General features: G+C 37.2%; 1 protein-coding gene across 1 annotated transcript; it reads right to left on the reverse strand.

Moving 5' to 3' along the window:
• Window positions 1-388: 388 nt before the first annotated feature.
• On the reverse strand, window positions 389-1930 carry LOC104116446 (uncharacterized). The gene has a single exon (XM_009627300.2). It carries the CDS (start codon window positions 1928-1930, stop codon window positions 389-391), a length of 1542 nt encoding a protein of 513 aa, XP_009625595.2.
• Between the last annotated feature and the right edge of the window lie 22433 nt (window positions 1931-24363).

Below are 24363 nucleotides of genomic sequence, written 5' to 3' on the forward strand. Positions count from 1 at the left end.
AGATTTGAGAAACACTCAAGAGACTATACTTCAGACCATTTACATAGTACACGTTCTCAATTGAGTGTGAGAGAGACTTTCCAACTCTTCTAACACCAAGTATGTACCCCTTTTTCCATTTCCAAAGGATACATTCCCTCCTTGCAGGGCTTTTAGTGAAAGAAAGTCCATGGTATTCCCAGTCATATGCTTAGAGCATCCACTGTCCATAATCCATTGTTGACTGCTTCCTTACACTTTTCCCTGCATAGATAAATCAAGGGTTAGATTTAGGAACCCAAACAAGTTTGGTTCCCTTGTAATGATAAAAAGGAATAAATGAGAGCTCTTCTAGTCCATGCAGGCAACATGCATTTTTTGTGAGTGGCACTTGGTCCTCTTCCAGTAGTTACTTTTTCAGCAAAAACTTTGTTTTTCTGAACAGACTGGACTCTGGCTTGGCAATTTTCCTTGAAATGTTCCCACAGTAGGTACACAACCAGTTATCATGTACAGTGACGTACTTGCTATGAGGGTTATAGGGAACTTTCTCCCTTTGGAACCTTATTTCCTGCCTGTTTCCACCATTATTAAAATACATGGCAGTAATAGCATCTGAGGACCAGGTCCACTTAAGAGATTTCTCAAGATCTTTTTTTACTTTCTCCAATTCTGCTTGAAGCTGCCTATTTTTCTCAAGCTCAACACACAGACTAGTTTTCACATTATTCAACTCATTTTCAAGTTTAATATGTGCCTCACTAGCTACTTCCTTCCCTTTTTCAGAATTTCCAGGCCTACATTCTACTTTAAGACCCTCAATTATTTCCTCTAGGTCTACGATTACCACTAAGAGATCATCTCTTTCTTGCTCAGTAATGGCAACTTTCTCCACTAAGGCATTCTTTTCTTTACTAAAGTTCTCTGTGGTTTCTTTCAAGTTAACTACAACTACCATTAAATCATCTCTTTCATGTTCTACACTAGCAATGTTTTCTATTAGAACCTCCTTCTTATTTTTTAGATTTTCTATAGTTTCTTTCAGGTCAACTCCATAAACCACCAAGTCATCTCTAGTATGCTCAGCATCTCCTAACTCTCTGGTCAAGGTATCCTTATCACTCACAAGACTATGATATGCATCAATCAAGACATTAGCTAATGACATGAATTTCTTGGGAGAGTAAGATTTCAGATTCCTCTGAACTTCCCTAAAGTTTACCTCATCATTGTCATCATCTTCATCATCGTCTGACTGAGCCATCAAAGCAAATATTGAGTCATATTCATTTGCTTCATTTTCAACTGCCATCATGGAACCATCACCTGCATCATTTTCTTCTTCTGATTCACTGGAGGAGTCTCCCCATGCTGCAAGAGCTTGCTTCTCAACATTGTCAGCTACGTTTTTCCTTTTGAAGAATTTTTCAGGAACCGGGTTCCTCTTGGCTGCTTTATCAGAGTTGTGCTCGAAATGCTCTTGCTTCAGAAGATGACAGTCCTTGATGAAATGCCCTGGCTTTCCACACTTATGACATAGGTCATAATTCTTTGGTTTGCTGAAACTGCCTCTCTTTGGTATACCTCCATTTCTTCGAACCATTTTCTGAAACCTTCTGGTAAGGTATGTCATGTTATTCTCCTTACTCGAATCATTGTTTTCAGCTTTGAGAACCAGCTTCTTCTCCTTCTTTGATTCTCTTCTTTCACTGTCCTCCTTTCTCTTCATCTCGTAGGTTTTCAGATTCCCAACTAGCTCGTCCATAGTCAATGTCTGCAGATCCTTGGCTTCAATGATAGCATTCACCTTACTTTCCCAGGAGGTGGGTAAAATGCTAAGAACTTTCCTCACGATCTTGTTCCTAGGAATGATTTCTCCAAGAGAGTTTAGCTCATTTATAATGGAAGTGAATCGAGTATGCATGTCTTGAATGGATTCATCATCTTTCATTCTAAAGAGCTCATACTCAGTGGTGAGCATATCGATCTTGGACTGCTTTACTTAAGTAGTTCCTTCATGTGCCGTTTGTAAAGCTTCCCACATCTCCTAGGCAGACTGATATGCTGAAATCCTGTTATATTCATCAGGTCCTATACCACACACCAAAATCTTTTTGGCACGAAAGTTCTTCTCTACAGCTTTCCTGTCAGCGTCATTGTACTCCTTCCTGGTTTTTTGCACCATTACAGCAGGCTCTCCTACCTTTTTTGTTGGGATATATGGACCGTCACAAATAACATCCCATAACTCAAAGTCTTCTGCCATTATAAAGTCATGCATTCGAGTTTTCCACCACCCATACTATTGGTCATTGAATCTTGGGGGCCTGTAAGTTGATTGTCCTTCCTCGAAGTTTGGTTGAGCAACCATGGTGAGAATCCTCTCTAGGTGTTAACCTTTTAGAAAGAACCTGCTTTGATACCAATTGATAGAATGTATGAGTTCACCAAACTGTATAGAGACTTGGTCCTATACCAGTTCCCACAAAAATGGCTAATGAACTATTAAGTAAATGACACGAGAGATTTTTACGTGGAAAAGTCCCTGCTCAAGGGGATAAAAAACCACGACCTACACTGGTAGGATTTCAACTTCACTACTGAGCTATCTTTAGATTACAACCTATTGCAACCTAAGAATTAAACTCTTAATCCCTTACTAACTTGCAATACACCTATTACAAGCCACTTTGCAATACACCTATTACAAAGACTTCAACTCATGACTAACTCTAGTCACGACACAAGCTCTACAGGTTTGTGGTTTTTGAGGTTCCTAATTTAAGCTTCTAGATAAGCAAAGTACGAATTACAATAAATAGCAAATACAAAGATACAACTCAACTAAGGACATACAAAAGACTTATTATGGAACTGGTCCATAGTAGTGTTGCACTTTATTCTTGATGCACTTGTGACTTCAATGCAGAATAATCAGATCTTGAATGCTTTTGTGTGAATATCACAAGTGTTCAAGTGATGTTTTTTTGTAATGCTTCTTGTTAATATACTTTGAATGACATCACTTAGATGATGTAAACACTTGGTTGGTAAAAAGACCTTCCCAATGGCAAGTGACTACTACACTGTAGCATGTACAGTGCAGGCAGTCACTTTTCAGCTGTAGAGTTGACTTCGTACTGCTATCAGGGAAACTCCAAGGGATCAGGTCCCTGCGTTGGTTCTTTTCTATCTGAAGTCATACAGCTCACATTAGCTTAAGTCCATTGAAGGATAAATATACCAAGTGTGCATCAGGTCCTTTATCTAGTTCTTGACAATAAGGTTTTTAGATCATCAAAACATAAATCTAAGATACTTTAAACCCATCGTACACTATTTCCCGCCTTGAATTTATATGAACCCTTACCGGTTATTCTGATAACTCGATACAGTCTTTCCCCAGTTTGGGCCCAGTTTTCCTTCGTTTGGGTTCTTGGTGTTTAGTGTTACCTTTCTTAATACCAAGCTTGAACTTAGGTTGAACATTGACCTTGCCCTCAATTGGACTGTCGGTTTGAGCCCGGTCGTGAATGAAGAATAAAACAAATGAGCAAGATTCTTAACAGTATCTAGAAGGTAAAAATAAATTTTATTGCCTTGAATCGTATGTTACAATGTGTCAGACTAAAGAAATATTTTTCATTTATATAGTAGGAGAGTTTCAGTCCTAACACAAGTCTAAAAAAGGTAAAATCTTCTTCAACCGGTAATTGTTGATCCATAATCGATATCAAGCGAGATTCGCTTTGCGATATCTGGTTGAGGGCGAGTATTGCGGCCCCCTATCAGTCGAGCATAACTGTACATCACGTCTCCCGAGGTCTAGAAGCCACACTCGGTCTGGGGTGCGTCGCTTTACCGCATCTGATGTCGAACATATCGTTCATCCTTCCCGGGTCTCGACGGGTCTCTGGCCCCGATAACAAGGTCATGGGTCTGTGTTCCCCCTTCGTTCTTTCATCGGGGAATCGGGGTGGACATTTCCCTTGATTTTACCCGTACACACCTTTATGACAAACTTAAAACATGCAGGGCTGATATGATATGCCTGTGTTGTGCGTTATGTCTAAACGTTTCAAAATTGTTATTGTCCCCCACGTCTCTTCAAAAAACATTTAGGTCACTTTTGTGTGAATCCACCAATGTGTGAAAACCTTAGTTTGGAAGGATGTTTCCCCCCAGATGTTTTATAGTATATGATCATTCTAATGCACATATGTACTTATTACATGTTCTAGGATTATAGAGAAAAAACGTTTTCTTGGTTGTTTGTGAGCACAAGCCAAGAGATCTTCTTTCCCGCAAATTTTCTTGATTTGAACATTTTTTTCCTCAAGTGATGTAAGCCCACCATCTTTTCCATGTAGGCCGTCAACCATACGTATGCCAACAATGAAAATCCTTAAATTAATTTAGTACTAAAGATATACAAACCTTAATTTATACATTCTTTATCAACTCAACAGGTATATATCCGAGTTAGGATTTGGCGAATAATTGTATTAACACATAGTCTTATATCAATGAAAATAATCAAATTTAATTCTAGAAAGAAAAGTTCGGGAGGCAGCAACTTCAGCTTAATTACTTCTATGGAAGATACAATTCAAGAACGTTAATGTCAAAAAGATTTGAAAGCGCAATTTAAATCTTACAAAAAGAAGATAAGTATTGACCCTCTAGCGTATAATGTTTACAGTTGTAAATTCAATGATTTATTACATGACTAATAAAGAGTAAACGTGTCGAAATATTAATTAGTGTACGAGTATAAAAGTTAAAATCATTTGGTTTGACCACGGACCGACCATACCGAGAGAGTCAAACTCTCATTGTTTTCTTTTTTCTTTCGACCGTCCAAAGAAAAGGCCTTTGAATTACGTAGTAAAAAGACTCCGAAAGTGTGTTTCTGTCTTTTGCTTGCGTCTCCCTTGTTACTTTTTCTTCTCATTGTATTTCACATATTTCTGGTTTTTTGTACGTTTCTATGATTCTTTCTATATACATGGCTTTTTAGATGACGGTACATCACTTGAGGAAAAACATGCTCAAATCAAGAAATTGCGGCTAAAATGAACAGAAATATGACACCTATTAAAATCATGAAAATGATTGTGTTTTTACTCACTTTTTGCCGCACACAGACAAAGCATCAATTTTTAATCTCTTGGTGTAATTAAGTTAGCTAGTCAAGGTGAAAAGCAAAACTCTTTTCACACTGACATAAAAGTCTGCTTGTATGAGCTTAAAAGTTGGTCAGTTTTTAACTTGTTGAATTATTTTACAATAAAAAAATAAACTTAAAAAAAGTTAAAATTTGTTTTAAAAAAATCAAAACAAATAAGTTGAAAAATTCAACTTTTTTTAAATTGACTTAAAAGTCATATTGCTTTGACCAAGAATATTATATTTTTATCCTTTATAATATTTTTTAATCCCGAAATTATCCCTAAGTAAAAATCCTACAACATACTATTTTTTTTCCATTCTCCAATATTTGTCAATTTCTTGAAGTTCTTAACGTGAAGCAAATAATAGTTTTTTAAATAATATTTGATACATTCCAATATTTTATAAATATTGTTCTTTTGGCTCCTTTTTTTGGTTCCATAACATTTAATTTTTTTGGTCGTTGAATCCTTCCTTTTTTTTAATTGGTGCAACTATATTCTAAAATCAAATCATTCAATGAATTTACGTGTTACCCCTTAATTTGAAGTTATGAACGGAAAATATAATATTATGGTCATCATCTTCTTTATAATGTTAACAACTTTAAGGATATTTCAGTCATTTTAACAAGAAAAAGTGCTTACCAGCACTTGTTTACCAAACAATTCATCAGCTTGTTTTAAGTTTCAGCGCTTTTATCCAAACACGTAATTGCTTATTTATAAAACAAGTTCAAGCACTTATAAAGTATTTTTAAGCACTTAACTTAAAAGTTACTTTTTTTAAGCCAATCCAAACGGGCCCAATAGTCATAAGATCTCTTTTTTTTTTTTTTTTTTGCTTTCTTTTCTGAATTGGTCTACGTACCAAGTTTTATTAGTAGATAATTAAATTAAATGAACAATAGTGAGGCATGATATCAGCCTAATCTCACTAATCGTGATAAGAAAGAACATGATTAATCATCTGTACATGAATGTAAGAAATGCATGTAAAATGAATCTAAACAAGACAGCTCACCTAGTTTCGGTTCTTCTTGAGTCCTCGATCTAAGATTTTCAAGTATTAATGAAAGAAATGAGAAGTTATAATTGTATACGGTCGAAACAGATTTCGGCCTTCGTACGATTGATCGGGGTCGAAACATAATGGATCAAAGAAAAATTTCGTAATATCAAGATGGGTTCCGAAAGTGGTACAAACAAGCTTTAGATTTCGGGTATAGATCGAACACCGAGTTCAAAGTCATTATCGAGCTCGGGTCCGAATCGAACTATGATGAGATGATTTCGAGCTTAAGGGGCAGAGGCCAACCGGGATCGAATCCGAATCATCACGTGATCCCGAGTCCACATCGAGTTCTAGAAGCAATATCGACTAGTACCGAGGCCGATAGAGCTCGAGCTCACAGACAAGAGCCGTTGCGAACACACTAAGGGAGAGAATCTCGGCGAAAATTAAAAGAAAAACTAATTTATCGTGGGTTCTCCACTATGTATTTTTAATTATATCTAAAGTGGGTTTTCCACTATAAAGAGGATGGCTACAATTCTATAGAGGGTAGTGTTTTTTGGCTTACATTGTAATGCAAGCACCATATTCTCCTGTATTCAAGGATTATTCTTTTAAATTTCATTAATTGACTCATTGTGTTTAGTCCTAAAAATCATCTTCTTTCCAACCTTGTTTATTTTGCACTTTTTGCAATCCATATTTGATATTTCTATTTATCCCTACGATTTGCATCAAGCTATACCACATATCCTTAGAACTACGTACAAATTCAACTATATCCGTTTTTCGGGTAAACAGTTTAGCGCCCACCATGGGGTTAAGGATAACAGTGGTTATTTGATACGAGTCCTAAAAAACACACCATTTTGCGCTTTACCGAAAGTATCTGGGATTTCGAATTAGCAACGACTAACTACCAATCAAATGGCTTCAACTATTGACAACAAAGCTGGTCTTCAAGATGAGAATAATAACTTGACACCCAGTACCGAAAGACCACTTGTCAACGCTGTTGGAGCTCGAATCGAAGTGCCTACAGATATCAATTCACATGTGGCCATTGAGCGAACCTGTATTCTGAACCTGAAAATAGCATTCATGGTGGCACTCGGTCTGCAGCTCGAGATACCCATAACGTCGAGGAAAACGACATCAGCTTGTGTATGATTTTCGAAATGTTTCAAGCTCAACAGGAAGCAATAGCTCAGTTGCAGAGCCAAACCTAACTACTGAGCAGGCCGGAGCCCTGTCCACCTCGAGAAATTGCCCACAGAACGGAGCAGGCCATAGTTTGGTCAAATGAGCAAGAATCGGGGATTACTCCCGAAATTGCTAAAATGCTCGAGGAGCTCACTAAGCGAGTCGAAACCAACGATAAAAAAATAGAAACATATAACTCCAGGGTGGATCAGATCCCGGGAGCTCCACCAATGATAAAAGGAATAGATTTCAAAAAATTCGTGCAAAAGCCTTTCCCCTCGAGCGCAGCCCCAAAACCAATCCCCAAAAAATTTCGTATACCCGAAATTCCCAAATATAACGGAACGATCGACCCCAACGAACACGTCACCTCTTACACGTGTGCCATCAAGGGCAATGAGTTAGAAGACGATGAAATCGAATCTGTGTTGTTAAAAAAATTCGGAGAGACGCTCTCAAAGGGAGCAATGGTTTGGTATCACAACCTACCACCGAATTCATCGACTCGTTTTCCATGTTAGAAGATTCTTTTGTAAAAGCACATGCCGGCACCAAAAAAATCACAACAAGGAAATCGAACCTTTTCAAGGTAAGACAAAAGGATAACGAGATGCTGAGGGAGTTCGTATCTCGTTTTCAAATGGAATAGATGGATCTGCCACCAGTCACAGACGATTGGGTCGTTCAGGCTTTCACTCAAGGTTTGAACGAACGAAGTTCTACGACTTCACAGTGGTCAAAACATAACCTATTACTTGGGCCGATGAGCATAATCGGTAACAATAAAAAGTAAGGGTCGAAGATGACCAGTTGAGTTCTGGATCCGATTTTAAAGGGGATACCGATCGAGAATCAAGATCAAGCAAGGATCGATATCGGCCATACAATGAAGATCGTCGGGGTAACGAACTTCCACGTAACCTCGTACGAGGAGAAAAGCGAAATGCTCGAAGCCAAGGATCTCGGGGACTTATGAACAGAAATGGGTTTGATAGGCATATTGGACCTAAGGAAGCACCACGGCTATCGGAGTATAACTTTAGCATCGACGCGTCCACCATCGTGTCGGCTATCGGATGTATCAAGGATACTAAATAGCCTCGACCCATGCAGACCGATCCTGCCCAGAGGAACCCCAATCAAATGTGTGAATATCATGGCACCTATGGGCACATAATGGAAGATTACAGGAAACTAAGAGAGGAGGTAGCCCGGTTATTCAATAAAGGGCACCTTCGAGAATTTCTAATCGACAGAGCCAAAAACAATTTCAAAAATAGGGATTTCGGTAAACAACACGAACAGGAAGAACCACAGCACGTCACCCACATTATCATCGGTGGCATCGATACTCCTCAGGGGCCGGTACTTAAACACACTAACACATCGGTTATGAGAGAAAAGCGGTCTCGAGCTTGGGATTACGCACCCATAGGAACCTTTTCCTTTAATGATGAAGATACAGAAGGGATCATGCAACCTCACAATGATGCACTGGTAATATCCGTACTCATGAATAAAACTAAAGTTAAACGTGTGTTAATTGATCCAGGTAGCTCGACCAACAATATTAGATCGAAAGTTGTAGAACAACTCGGTTTACAGGACCAGATCGTACCCGCAACCCTGGTTCTAAACGGATTCAATATGGCATGTGAAACTACCCAAGGTGAAATAATTCTACCGATAAACGTGGCCAGGACTATCGAGGAAATGAAGTTCCACGTAATAGAAGGCGATATGAGATAGAACGCCCTTTTTGGAAGGTCATGGATCCACAAAATGAAAGTTGTGCCTTCGACCTTCCATCAGGTTCTTAAATTCTCAACATCAGAGGGAATCAAAACGGTACACGGGGAACAACCTGCCGCAAAGGAAATGTTTGTCGTCGAAGTAACAATTCTGATATTCTCGCCTTCATCGATAAAGGGTTCAGGCTCAAAAGGGGAACGAGATGCCAAATAGCAGTCACAAACATCGGCTTTAACCCAACCAGAAAATCAGAAGATCGATGAAGATGATGATCAAAGGATCCATCGATCCTTCATGGTTCCTGATGATTCTGACGCTACCCAATCAATGATTGAGGAATTGGAGCAAGTCATACTAATCGAGCACTCGCCCGAATGAAAGGTATACCTGGGAATGGGGTTAACCCCCAAACTCAGGAAAAAGCTTATTCAATTTCTTATCGATAACACATATTATTTTGCTTGGTCCCATTTAGATATAACAGGGAACCCACCGGATATAACAACGCATCGGCTAAGCTTGAATCCTAGGTTCAGACCGGTGAAGCAAAAGAGAAGACCACAGTCCAAGGTAAAGCACACATTCATAAAGGACGAGGTAACCAAACTTCTCAAAATAGGATCCATTCGGGAGGTGAAATATCCTGAATGGTTAGCCAATATAGTTGTAGTGCCTAAAAAGGGAACAAACTTAGAATGTGTGTAGATTATAAGGATTTGAATAAAGCATGCCCCAAAGATTCCTTTCCGCTGCCCAATATTGATCGCATGATCGATGCCACGGCCGACCACGAGATTCTTACTTTTCTCGATGCCTATTCCGGGTATAATCAAATCCAAATGAACCCGGAAGACCATGAAAAGACTTCATTTGTCACCAAGTATGGAACATATTGTTATAATATGATGCCATTCGGGCTAAAAAATACAGGAGCTACTTACCAACGCCTAGTAAATAAAATGTTCGAGGAACAAATAGGTAAATCAATGGAAGTTTATAGTGATAGCATGCTAGTTAGGTCCCTGCGCGCAGAGGACCATTTGACCCATTTGCAGGAAACATTCGAGATTTTAAGGAAATACAACATGAATCTCAACCCCGAGAAATGTGCTTTCGGAGTCGGTTCGGGCAAGTTCCTCGGCTCCATGGTATCAAATCGGGGGATCGAGATTAACTCCGATAAAATTAAGGCCATCGAAGACATCGCCATCGTGAACAACGTTAAAGCTGTACAGAGGCTAACGGGACGGATTACAGCCTTAGGACGATTCATTTCAAGGTCATCAGATCGAAGTCACAATTTTTCTCTCTACTAAAAAAGAAGAACGATTTCGATTGGACCCCGGAATGCCAACATGCATTAGAGGAATTAAAAAGATATCTATCGAGCCCACCATTGCTTCATACTCCAAAAACAGACGAAAAACTTTGCTTGTACTTGGCAGTATCAGATATCGCAGTAAAACGGTGTCCTAGTTTGAGAAGAGCAAGGTACGTAATTTCCCGTTTATTATGTAAGTTGAACCTTAGGAGAAGCAGAACTAGATATCTGCACCTAGAAAAATTGGCACTTGCACTGATAAGCACCTCTAGAAAGTTAAGACCGTACTTTCAATGTCACCCCATATGCGTATTGACCACTTACCCACTCCGTAATATTTTGCACAAGCCCGAACTGTCAGGCCGATTGGCTAAATGGGTCGTCGAACTCAGTGGATACGATATCGAATATCAACCCCTTACGGACATCAAGTCTCAAATTAGGACTTCGTGGCCAATTTCACGTCGACCCTCGTACCCGAAGTTGAAAAAGAACTCTTATTGAAATCTGGTACGTCATCGGGGGTATGGACCCTTTTTACGGACGGGGCTTCGAACGTGAAGGGGTCCGAGCTGAGCATCGTGTTAAAGCCACCCATTGGTAACACTATTAGGCAATCTATCAAAACTACTAGGTTGACTAATAACGAGGCCGAGTATGAGGCCATGATTGCAGGTCTCGAGCTCGCTAAAAGCTTGAGAGCAGAAGTCATTGAAGCCAAGTGTGACTCTTTGTTGGTGGTAAATCAAGTAAACAAAACCTTCGAAGTTCGAGAAGATAGAATGCAAAGGTATTTGGACAAAATGCAGGTCACTTTGCACCATTTCAAAGAATGGACTTTATAGCATGTTCCACGAGAGCAAAACAGTGAGGCTGATGCACTTGCAAATTTGGGATCATCGATCGAGGAAGGTGAGATAAGCTCGGGGACTGTCATTTAACTCTCGGGATCCGTGATCGAAGAGGGTCATGCCGAGATAAATTCTACGAGCTTAACCTGGGATTGGAGAAATAAGTATATTGAATACTTAAAGAATGGGAAGCCCCCATCGGACCCTAAATATTTGAGGGCCCTATGAACCAAAGCTGCTCGATTCACATTAACTGCAGATGGAATGTTATACCAAAGGACATTCGATGGACCATTGGCAGTATGCTTAGGTCCTGGAGACACCGATTACATCCTACGTGAGGTGCACAAGGGCACTTGTGGAAATCACATCGTTGCCGATTCATTAGTCCAAAAAATAATTAGGGCAGGGTATTATTGGATCGAGATGGGCAAAGATGCAAAGGAATTTGTTCGAAAATGTGACAAATGTCAAAGGTTTGCACCAATGATCCATCAGCCCGGAGAGCAACTTCACTCGGTCCTATCCTCATGGCCATTCATGAAATGGGGAATGGATAACGGTGGCCCTCTACCATCGGCCCCAGGAAAAGCTAAGTTCATTTTATTTATGAATCACTATTTCTCTAAATGGGTTAAGCACAGACGTTCGTGAAAGTAAGAGAGAAAGAGGTTATAGACTTTATCTGGGATCATATCGTATATCGATTCGGGATACCCACTGAAATAGTATGTGACAATGGGAAACAGTTTGTCAGCAGCAAAGTGACGAAATTCTTCGAAGAACATACAATAAAAAGGATATTATCAACACTGTATCACCCTAGTGGGAACGGCCAGGCCGAATCAATGAACAAAACTATCATTCAAAACCTAAAGATGAGGTTGAACGACGCTAAGGGAAAATGGAGCAAAATCCTACCCGAAGTCCTTTGGGCATATCGACCAACATCAAAATCCAGTATGTGGGCAACCCCGTTCTCCTTAGTATATGGCTCCAAAGCCTTGATTCCAGTCGAAGTCGGGGAACCCAGTACCAGGTTTTGATATACAATATAAGAATCAAATAACGAGGCTATAAACACTAGTCTCGAATTATCGGATGAGAAACGAGAAGCTGCTCTCGTCCAATTGGCCGCCCAAAAGCAGTGAATCGAAAGATACTATAATCGAAGAACCAAGCTTCGCCATTTTAAACTCGGGGACTTAGTGCTAAGGAATGTCACCGTCAATACCCAGAATCCAAACAAAGGTAAACTAGGACCGAACTGGGAAGGACTGTATCAGGTTCTCGAAAACGTCGGAAAATGATCATACAAGCTCGGTATGATAAATGGCAAACAACTATCAAGCAATTGGAATGTATCGCACCTAAAATGATACTACTGTTAAGGTACGACCCTCCCATATTCGTTTACATTTCGAAACTAATCCCTGTAGGAGTCCGATCAGGAGCTAGGATGGATTCTTCAATACGAAGCCCTAGGTCTGGAAGCATGCGTTGCACTCATTTTCCCTTAGACCGATTTTATCCCAAATGGGTTTTTCGGCAAGATTTTTAATGAGACAACCAATGATCGTGCTATACTTAGAGACAATTCGACAATATCCGAGGTCTCTTTACAATCGACTTCGAATACTGGGGGAATTAGCCCTCAAATATATCAAGTTCTGATGCAAGAAAGTTATTTTGTAACAATAGGGTTCCAATAGGAAAAGTTGTAAGAGCCAAATGGTCAAAAAGAAACATGCTCATGTAGTTGGACCGAGACCTGACGGAAATCGTGAACACATGTATAATGACTTGCAAAGAAAGTTCTCTTCTTTACCGATATCTTATATCTAAGAAAAATTCCTCTATTTCGAGATTCATTATGCAAACTGGATTGAGATAAATCTCCAAATTCGAGCAAGCACTCACTCAACCAATAAGCCTGCAGGATACTACTATTCCGAGTTCGAGCAAGCACTCACTCGACTATTACGCCTACGGGGTACATTACTTCGAGTTCGAAACATTCACTCGACTACTACGCCTACGGGCTACATTACTTCGAGTTCGAAACAGTCACTCGACTAATAAGCCTACGTGCTACTCTTATTCCGAGTTCGAGCAAGAACTCACTCGACCATTAAGCCTACGAGCCACATTACTTCGAGTTCGAAATATTCACTCGACAAATAAGCCTACGGGCTACTCTTATTCCGAGTTAGAGCAAGCACTCACACCACTATTACGCCTACAGGCTAATTTACTTCGAGTTTGAAACATTTACTCGACTACTAAGCCTACGGCATATATTACTTCGATTTCGAAATATTCACTCAACTACTAAGCCTATGGGCTACTCTTATTCCGAGTTCAAGCAAGCACTCACTCGACCATTAAGCCTACGGGCTACATTACTTCCAGTTCTAAATAGTCACTCGACCACTAAGCCTACGGGCTACATTACTTCGAGTTCGAAATAGTCACTCGACCATTAAGCCTACGGGCTACATTACTTCGAGTTTGAAACAGTCACTCGACCATTAAGCCTATGGGCTACATTACTTCATTCGCAACAATCACTCGACCATTACGCCTATGGGATACATTACTTCGAGTTTGAAATATTCACTTGACTAATAAGCATACGGGCTACTCTTATTCCGAGTTCAAGCAAGCACTCACTCGACCATTAAGCCTACGGGCTACATTACTTCCAGTTCTAAATAGTCACTCGACCACTAAGCCTACGGGCTACATTACTTCGAGTTCGAAATAGTCACTCGGCCATTAAGCCTACGGGCTACATTACTTCGAGTTCGAAACAGTCACTCGACCATTACTACATTACTTCGAGTTCGAAACATTCACTCGACTACTAAGCCTACGGGCTATTTTATTTCGAGTTCAAGCAAACACTCACTCGACTATTACGCCTACGGGCCATATTACTTCGAGTTCGAATCACTCACTCGACTAATAAGCCTACGGGCTACATCATACTTCAAGTTTAAACAATCACTCAACTAGACTACTAAGCCTATGGGCTACCTTATTTCAAGCTTGAATAAGCACTCACTCGGTTATAAAGGCTACGAAGTCCAAATTCGATCAAATTGCCTAAATCCTTATGAAAACATTCATAAGGCATGAATAAAATCTTCACAAAATAGGAAACAAAACAACACTTAGCAAGGCTTCAGCATCGACTTACTCTCATCATCGTCATCATCATCATCGAAAACCGCTCTTACTCCCATCATCGTCATCATTATCATCATCGTCATCATTGGAAACCAAGACTTCAGCATCGGCTTCGATTTCTTTAGCTCTTTTTATATCTTCAACGAGATCGAAACCTCGAGCATGGATCTCCTCGAGGGTCTCCCTCCGAGATCAGCACTTAGCAAGTTCAGCGACCCAATCTGCTCGAGTATCGGCGGTCTCGGTTGCCTTGACCCGCGAGTGCATTAGCCTTTGCCTTTTCGACGTTAGATTCGGCCTTGACAAGTTCGTAGGTCAACCGAGGCTCGATATCCTCTATTATTCTTTGTTGAATCGAGCTTTTCTCCTTCATACTGTGAACTTGGTTTTTAACCGATGATAATTGGGATCGAGCTGCTTCTTTCTCTGCAGCAAAGCGATCCATACCTTCTTTCCACTTCAAAGACTCCACTTTTATCTCATTGACCTCCTCACAGAGTTTCCCGATCATCTCAATTTTCTGCTGCAGCTATGAGACCAAAAGATTAACCATCGTTACGGTATCGAGCCCATAGGCCTTTTAAAGTATCATTACCTTCTCGGACAGATCGGTCTGATCTTGGTTAGCCTTGGCCAACTCCGCTTGGAGATCTTTTATTTCCCCTCTCCTTTGCCCTAAGAGGAGCTTAAGGGATTTCCTCTCCTCCGTAACCCATTGAAGGTCGGCCTCATATCGACGCAGCTCGGTTCGAGACCGAGAACATGATTCTCGATGAACTGTCGTGGCCTGCAAAGAAAGAAGAAACGAAGTTAGAAAAGAAAAGAAAACATAAAGGTAATGCCCTATAATTTAAGGCTTACCTGATTCAAAGCCTGTTGCACTCCGTGAAAAAGATCTGATGTGTCACTTGTACCGGTAGCGTCCTCGACACCAATAAACAGGTCACGAAAAGGATCCTCTCCATCATGAGGCATATATAATTCATGGGCCTCCAAAGCTTGGGCTTACCGAATCGCCCCTGCGGAAAAATCAGGGAAGGTGGGCAAGTCTTCGATTTCTACTGCCCCAAGTGAATCACCTGGAGCATTCTTTTCGGTTCGAAGAGATTCGGGGAGAGCCCCTTCAGACATATCCCCCATCTGTTGGCTTCGATGGGGAGCATCTTCGATCTTCAAAAACTCGGGGACTCTGCTCGAATCTTTCTCCGATATATCCTCAGTTCGAGGTGGAGCCTTATGAACCACCATCGATCTAGCTGCCTGTGGAACGTCGGTGGTCTTCTTCGTTCGGGCCGCCAGTGCAGACCCATCATTCTCTTCTTCTTCTTCTTCTTCCCTCTAACGCAGAACTGATTCTACGATCAAATGAATGATATTCTTGTTTGGCTTACGAGTCGTCCTCTTCTTCGGTTTTTGATCTTCGAGGACGAAGGCTCTTTTCCTCTTATTATCTTTCACCGGTTTTGGGACAGAGGCCTCTTCCTCGAGGGCCTCAAAATCGAATCTTTGCCCACACCTACATACGAGAAATTTTATTAAATTGTGTGGAAAACATCTTGTTCGAACTACCAAAAGATACGAGAAAGGTGTTTACCATGATTTTTGGCCTCCCATAGCCCCTTTGAAAAGTCACACTATGAGCGCTCGATCTATGAGGAGGTCAAAACCAGATCACGTACCCAGTTCTTGAGATCGGGCACTACGTAAGGCGTCCGGGGAACCTCTGCATCACAAAAGGGGATTATCAGTGAGAGAGGAAATGAAAGGACAAAATAGTAGGAGATAACAGCAGAATTACACTTACGCTTCATGTTCCACTCCTTGGGAAAAGGCATCTTTTCAGTCTGAATTAGGTCCGAAGTCCTTACTTGAATGAACTTGCCCATCCAGCCTCGATCCTTATCCTCGTTTATATTCAAGAATAGAGCCTTGGTAGCTTGACGTTTGAGTTTTATTAACCCTCTTCGCAAAAGGCGAGGACGGTATAATCGGACAAGATGATCGAGGGTGAAAGGCATCCCCTCGATTTTATTCACAAAATATCGGATCAAAATAATGATCTGGAAAAAGGAAGGATGGATCTGCCCTAGGGTTATTAGGTATTTACAACAAAAAGCTATGATAACAGGGTCGAGGGGATCTAACGTGAAAGGGTAAGTGTACACACTTAAAACCCCTCTCACGTGAGTAATAATATTCTCTTCGGGAGATGGCACTACCACTTCTTTGTTCTCCCAGTTACAATCTTTTTTTATCCGCTCGATATGCCCCCGGGTTATCTATCGAATATATCTCCATACGGGCTCACATCGGCAAGGAACCGATGAACCTTTATTGATTTTGAAATCGGAGGTAAGAACACACGCCGCCAGAACGCACTCCTTAGGCCGTGGATCCACCGGTGTTTTGTCGACGACAGATTGGGAAAAAGAAGTTTTTTCCTTTTTGGGGGATAGTTTTCGATGTCTTTACCATTTTTTAATTTAAAGAAGGTGACAAAGATTTGATGGTTTAGAAGAAAATTTTTGCAGAAAAGAGTCAAAGATCAGCGAATAAACTCAGAATAGGCGAAAAAGAACTTGAAAAATTTTCTGAAGATCGGAGAAGTAAAAGTGATGAATGGTAGACGGAAAGGCTATTTATAGATTGAAACAATGAAGGCTCAATATCAGTAGTGGCCAACCACCATCTGACATACATTAAATGTCTTGAAAAACTAAATCGACAGGGCAGCTATCACGTGCGTCATGATCGATCCCAATGTGAACGCCAGCTTATAATCGAATCGAGCCATTGAGAAATCATATCGTTTCTCACCACATCCTTCCCGAGAAATGTGAGGACTATCTGTATACGGTCGCAATAGATTTCGGCCTTCGTACGATTGATCGGGTTCGAAACATAATGGATCAAAGAAAGACTTTGTAATATCGAGATGGGTTCTGAAGGTGGTACAAACAAGCTTCATATTTCAGGTATAGATCGAACACCGAGTTCGAAGTCATTATCGAGTTCGGGTACGAATCGAACTATGATGAGATGATTTCGAGCTTAAGGGGCAGAGGCCAACCGGGATCGAGTCCGAATCATCACCCGATCCCGAGTCCACATCGAGTTCTAGAAGCAATACCAACCGGCACTGAGGCCGATTGAGCTCGAGCTCACAGACAAGAGCCATTGCGAACACACTAAGGGAGAGAATCTCGTCAGAAATTAGGGAACACTGATTTATCGTGGGTTCTCCACTATGTATTTTTAATTATATCTAAAGTGGATTCTCCGCTATGTATTTTTAATTATATCTAAAGTGGATTCTCCACTATAAAGAGGATGGCTATATTTCTGTAGAGGACTTTTTTTTTTTGGCTTACATTGTAATTCAAGCAGCATAGTCTCCTATATTCAAGCATTATTCTTTTAAGTTTCATTAATTAACTCATTGTGCTTAGTCCTAAAAGGCGTCTTCTTTCCAACCTTATTTATTTTGCGTTCTTTGCAATCCATATTTGATATTTCTATTTATCCCTACGATTTGTATCAAACTATACCACATATCTTTAGAACTACGTACAAATTTAATTCTATCCGTTTTTCAGGTAAACAATAATATTCGGACAAATGATTTGTTGAGGGTATGTGAAGGTCCTTAAAAACCGTTTATGGCCTAGTTAATGAGCACATTTTTAATTTTTTTTAATAAAGAGTGGGCATCAGTCTAACCTCTTCTTCTCACAGCTAGAATGGGTAAGCCATTCCTACAAATTGACTTAAATAAAAAGGAAATATACAGCAAATGTGGGTTTCTCCTATTACAGTTGAAAGCTTTCAAAAATAAGTACTAAATTCAAAACTTAGTGTCACAAAAAAGATTTATTCAACGGGGGTCGAATATGAAGTTGTTCTTTAGCATCCGAATTCTAAAGTTTGGACGACTCCTCACATTATTCTTCAATGTAGCTATAATCTCCTTCGTAAGCTTATAGCCTCAGTGCAAAAGGCATTAATCTTATCATGTTAAACAAGATTGGCTAGAAGGTTTGCTGGAACGAGCACATTAGTCAATGCCTTTATATGAAATTACGGATTATCTTTTTCTTATTGTACAATACACATTCAAAAGAAAAGACAAACAGATTATTGTTCGTCCTAATAATGTGACAATTTATGTTTAATTGCAGTGTAACGTTAAACTACTTTACTTCTCGTGAATTGATAAGACAATACCATTTCGCTGCTTTCCCTCCAAATAAATATCTTGGACTTTTAAGTCTTTTAAATTGAACCGCACTCCTGAATTAGACTTGAGTGAAAATATTTTGTACCTTATTGACAAAAATGACTTCCATTATTTATAGATGGAATTTATTTTCTTTTTAAAAATTCCGACTTTTACTCCATATTACTTTCTTCAATGAACAACAGATGGACATTGCTTTCGACTTTTAGCAATAAAAAGTATCAACTGAACATTTTAATATGTACTCAGTATCACTCCTTTGCCTACTCTTATACTAAACCAAATACTGAAAAATATTTTCGACAAAAAGACATACTTATTACTCATCAGTCATCAACCATATATACCTTTCGTCTCGTAACTCGTCTTCTGCGCTAGCTTGAACATTTTCCTCCCTTTGGAAATTTTTCATTATCATCTATAACTCAGTCTGTGTGCTTGAAGACGAGACAATAATTAAATAATCAAAATGATTAAATTTAACATTTTTAACGTTTATCTTCTCTGGTCTCCTAAAATGGAACAGATTGTGGAGGCAACAAGATATTATTTAAAACGAGAAGAGATGAAATGTACTTTATTTTCTGGATGCACCTCGCTTTTGTTTATGTCACGGCCAAAACGTAAGATGACTCTAAGACTACGACAGATATATTAGAGATAAACATGACAGTGAGAATTAGTTTTAAAATTTTATTATGTTAATTAACCCATACATAGCTGTCAATATAATCGGCCATATCATCACCAAAATCTTCTCTTGGTTGAAAAACATCTTAGGTTCAGTGTATAACCAAATCTGACGTTATTATTTAGAAAATGACAAACTATTAAATAGTAGAACTTAAGCAGAATAGATAGCTAGATCGATTTATTCAAAGACGACATGTAAGAGAGAAGAATCTAGAACAATTTTGAAAACAAGTTAAAATGTGTTTTGGTCATTATTTTTTGATGAATTTTTTATGTTTGTCGTGAATTGTTTTTAATTGGATGTTCCCGAAGGGACGTAGTGAATTTATTGGGAGTTTTACTCAATATTGCCTTCACTCAAAGTAATACCCGGCAAATTATATATATATATATATATATATATATATATATATATACTAGTTTCTGTGAACGTGTTACACGTTAATAATGACACATAAATATTTAATCAATTATAAAATAACAAATTCAATTAATGAGAAAATTGCGTATACATTCAGAAAGAAGAATTTTCATAAAGCAATTCACGTGGAAAAATACAACAATAATTTAAATGTTGGAAATCAATATTATTAGATTACTGTAGTACTTGAATTTAAAATGATTGGTATTATCTAAATGTGCAAAAGTGATCAATTTAATTTAGTTAGATGTATGATATACTCTCTCTGTTTAAAAAAAAATGAACCTATTACCACTATTTAGGGAGTCAAATAAGATTTTATTTGGCCATATTTTTTGTAAATAATTTTTAAATATTTTAAATTGTTTATAATTTTTATTTAATTTATAGTACTTTTTATATAATTTCTAACTTAATTAAAGATTTTATGTCCGAATTCACATAAAATATTAATCAATTTGACTTTCGTACTCCGAAAAGGTTCAAACAAATTAAAATGAAGGAAATATGTACTTATAGTTTTATGCTTTATACTTATGCATTGTAACCATATCTTACCAAAGCCTTATTTATATATACAGTAATGAATGAACTTGAACTTCCCGTTAAAAAGATATTTTGATACATAGAAGGAGGCTGATATTTGGAGCTTAATTTTGAACCTAAAAAAAAAGTAGTCAGCAAGTGATCAACGGTCAAACTTTTTTTCTGGATACTAAATATTTTGGATGGATACATATTTTTTTGTTCTTCTTTTATCTCTCTCACATTGCTATAAAAAGTCTTTTATTGCAAAGGCGGATCTAGTGCAAAGGTTATGGGTTAAAGATACTCGGACGAATAATGTTTAGAATATAAACTCAGATAATAATCTTGTGAGTATCAATTATTTGAGTTAATTAAGATGTGTATACCATCTTTTATATGTTAATTTGATGGTTATATCCAAGTGTGATCAGTATGGCATTGAAACTTGACGTCTATTATAAAATTTAAAAAGAAAATATTATTAATTTACTTTAACAAAACTAACTTACATTAAAGAATATTTCAGCAAGAATAAACTATTGCAAATTGTATTGAAGACTTCTATAGTTACATGAATATCAACATTGTAAAATTAAAGAAGAATAAAACAAAGAGGGGTTAGAGAGGATTTTGCTCGTTACTGTTTATTCCATATATATCATCAGGTATTTATACAATAGCTTTGGTGGCCTCCCTTCACGCAAACACTCTAGAAACCAAAATAGACATATTCTAGGCTGGGCCTGCTATAGGGTAAAGCTTCTAAAACATTTGCTTGAGGCTCCCAAATTTGGGGCCCTATTTTTTTTATATCAAAATAGGTTTATAGGCTGTTTTAGAAAAATAATGAATAGTTTTTACCTTGAAAATTAGATATTTTTTTATAAAAGAAAAGAATAGATGTGTAACTAATTGAAGTGAGCGTAATACTTTTTATAAATGTGAATTTCTTTCAAATCTTTTTTTGTATGAACAAAAAATCTAACAAGTGAAATTATTATATTCCACTTTTTACCCATTTTTTCATCATAATATATGTAGTACTAAATCATATTTTTACACTATTCATTTTCTTTCTTGGTTTGTCCAAGAGTTAATCGCTCGCATAACTTTATACTCTTATATATTCTCTTTCTTGCTTTTTTTTTGAGTTTAAATCTGATAACTTAGTAGGAGTAGTATTATTCGAAAACCCACATAGTTTAAAAGTACTATTGATATCATATATCGTGCATTCTTTTTTGTTTTTTCCTGAAATTTCAAGCATTTTGTGCTATTGAAGGAGCAAAAAAATATCTTGAAATCAAGTCATCATTTTTCTTGAATTAAATTCTATTATTATAACTTTCAAGTATTATTATTCATCTCATTTTATTCTTACTTCATAGTTATATATTGTCTTTTATGCATATATTAAAATTTAAATATGCCACGAAAAATATGAATCAAGTTGTTCAAAACTAAAATAAAAGAGTTAAAAACTATTTTAATATTGTCCAAAATATTTTTAGGAGAGATTGATTATAAAAAGTTATTAGTAATTTTGTATCTCGGAATATTAGAAAAATAGAATTCTATATATATATATGTGTGTGTGTGTGTGTGATTTTTTTTAATAAAAAATAAAGTTTAGGGTCTCTTATCAACATTGGCTTTAGGCCACAAATATTGTTAAGCCGCCGCTGATTCTAGGATATAGTTTACACGATTATACATGAACTCCATTGCACAATAAAAACTATAACTATATACAACAACAACAACAACCCAGTATAATTTCACTAGTGGGTCTGGAGAGGGTAGTGTGTACGCAGACATTACCCCTACCCTGGGGTAGAGAGGTCTAGAGAGGGTAGTGTGTACGCAGACCTTACCCCTACCCTGGGATAGAGATGTTGTTTCCAATAGAAACTCGGCTCCCTCCCTCCAAGAACGTAACTCCCCACCTTGCTCTTGGAGTGACTCGAACTCACAACCTCTTGATTGAAAAGTGGAGGGTGTTCACCACCAGAGCAACTCACTCTTGTCACAACAAAAAATATATACTTACATATAATGACATAATAGGTTTTCTCGTGTAACTCAAAATTGAAAGCTCTGACTCAAAGTTTGACCCAAAATCTAAAACCATATATATCCAAGGCTCAAGCTTGCTCACGTGTGGAGCTCTGTGCTTTTGGTGATATAAACTCATATTTTCGCCGTTTCAATTTATGTGAACTTACTTCCGTTTTATTCCGTGACAAAAATAATAATCTCTTTTCATATTTGAAAAGAATTTATCTTTATGCAATGATTTATAGTCATACAATTTATATGTATCTCATTTCACCCGTGCAAGTTCAAAAATCTTTTTTTTTTCTTAAACTCCGTGTCCAATCAAATAAGTTCACGTAAATTGAAACCGATGAAGCAACATTTACAAATTTATCACAAGACCTGCAATTAAGCTAGACTAATGAAGTATTTAAATTTTATAATGTAATTATGATTTCGTTTTGGAATTAGGAAACTTTTAGTCCGACTATTATTTTAAATTGCTTTGAATTGGCCGACTTTTTAGAAACAATAGAAGTCGTTGACTAATTAAATTCCGAAAAATCAGCCAAATAGGTTTAGTCTTAAGATTCCATTTTAGTTGAATTTAAATTCCTAAGTATTAGGAAAAATCTCAAATATTGGAGTACCATTTTATCCAATATGAAAATATTTTTCGGAAGAAATAAATTAGCTTTCAAAGGATATAATAATCGCTCAACATTTAATAACCAACTTATTTGAGTTGTAGTTAATGTCTGATTGTAGTTATAATAATATCGATAATTATAAGTTAATATAATAACATCAATATATATATATATATATATATATATATAAATAAATGGATATTTTACCATCACGCCTCGTCTACAAAATAATGAAAAGAAGAAAAAAATCTTAGAGCAAGTGGATGTCATGGAGAGGGATGGAATCTGGAGGCTTCAAATTAATCAAATTTAGGAGTGGATATTAAGTTCTATTTTGGAAAACTCCATCGTTTTTCAAATTTGAAATATTGCAAACTGAGACCTGTTTGAAATAGTGTTATAACCCAACGATGATTTTCTTGTTACCTAAGAAATTTTGTGTCCGATTTATTTAAAACTTCATATTTAGTTTAGTGTTTTTTTAACCAATATAACCAATTGATTTATGATAAGTTTATCGAAATTTTAAGACTATTTTAGTCTCTCAATATATATATATATATATATATATATATATATATATATATATATATATATATATATATATATATATGATCGTGCGTTGCACGAGAATGTGTACTAACAACAGTTAACTTTTGATTGTATATGTATACAGTATGAAATCAATTGCTTAAATAAATAAAAAAATATAATTTATTAGACAAACCATATCATAAATAGTGTTTTGACATAATATAGAGAACAAATTAAAACTAAATATTCTGGAGTCACAAAGTTATGTGATTGAAATTGTAAATAACTTAACAAATGCACTATTATTTACTATTTTATGTGAAGTTATGATTTACTTTAGTTAAGCCTTTAGGCATATGACGTTTAACATATATCTCAAGATAAAAATATATTGATAATGGAGAAAACTAAGCTTAAAAGTCATTTAGTTATCATTGTCTTTCATGGCACTTTTTTTTTTGTTGGATGTTTTTCTGTTTCAATTATTATACATTTTTATATCTAAAAATTTTAAATTCTTAGCCACACATTGAAAACACATTTCTTTTATTATACAGAAGAAATCATATTATACAAAAATTATCGCTAGGAAATTATTCAACCCTTATTCTTATCATTCCATTCAAACCAATCGTCATAGAGAACCTTGAGATGTGACTTAGTATATCTATTTTTTAAAGTGATTGATTTATTAGGAGTAGTCACCAATTGAGATTTAGCGTCTTTAAGTTGCAAATTGACATATAAATATATATATATATATATATATATATATATAT

The sequence above is a fragment of the Nicotiana tomentosiformis genome, chromosome 2 (genome assembly GCF_000390325.3).
Source record: "Nicotiana tomentosiformis chromosome 2, ASM39032v3, whole genome shotgun sequence".
Lineage (NCBI taxonomy): Eukaryota > Viridiplantae > Streptophyta > Magnoliopsida > Solanales > Solanaceae > Nicotiana > Nicotiana tomentosiformis.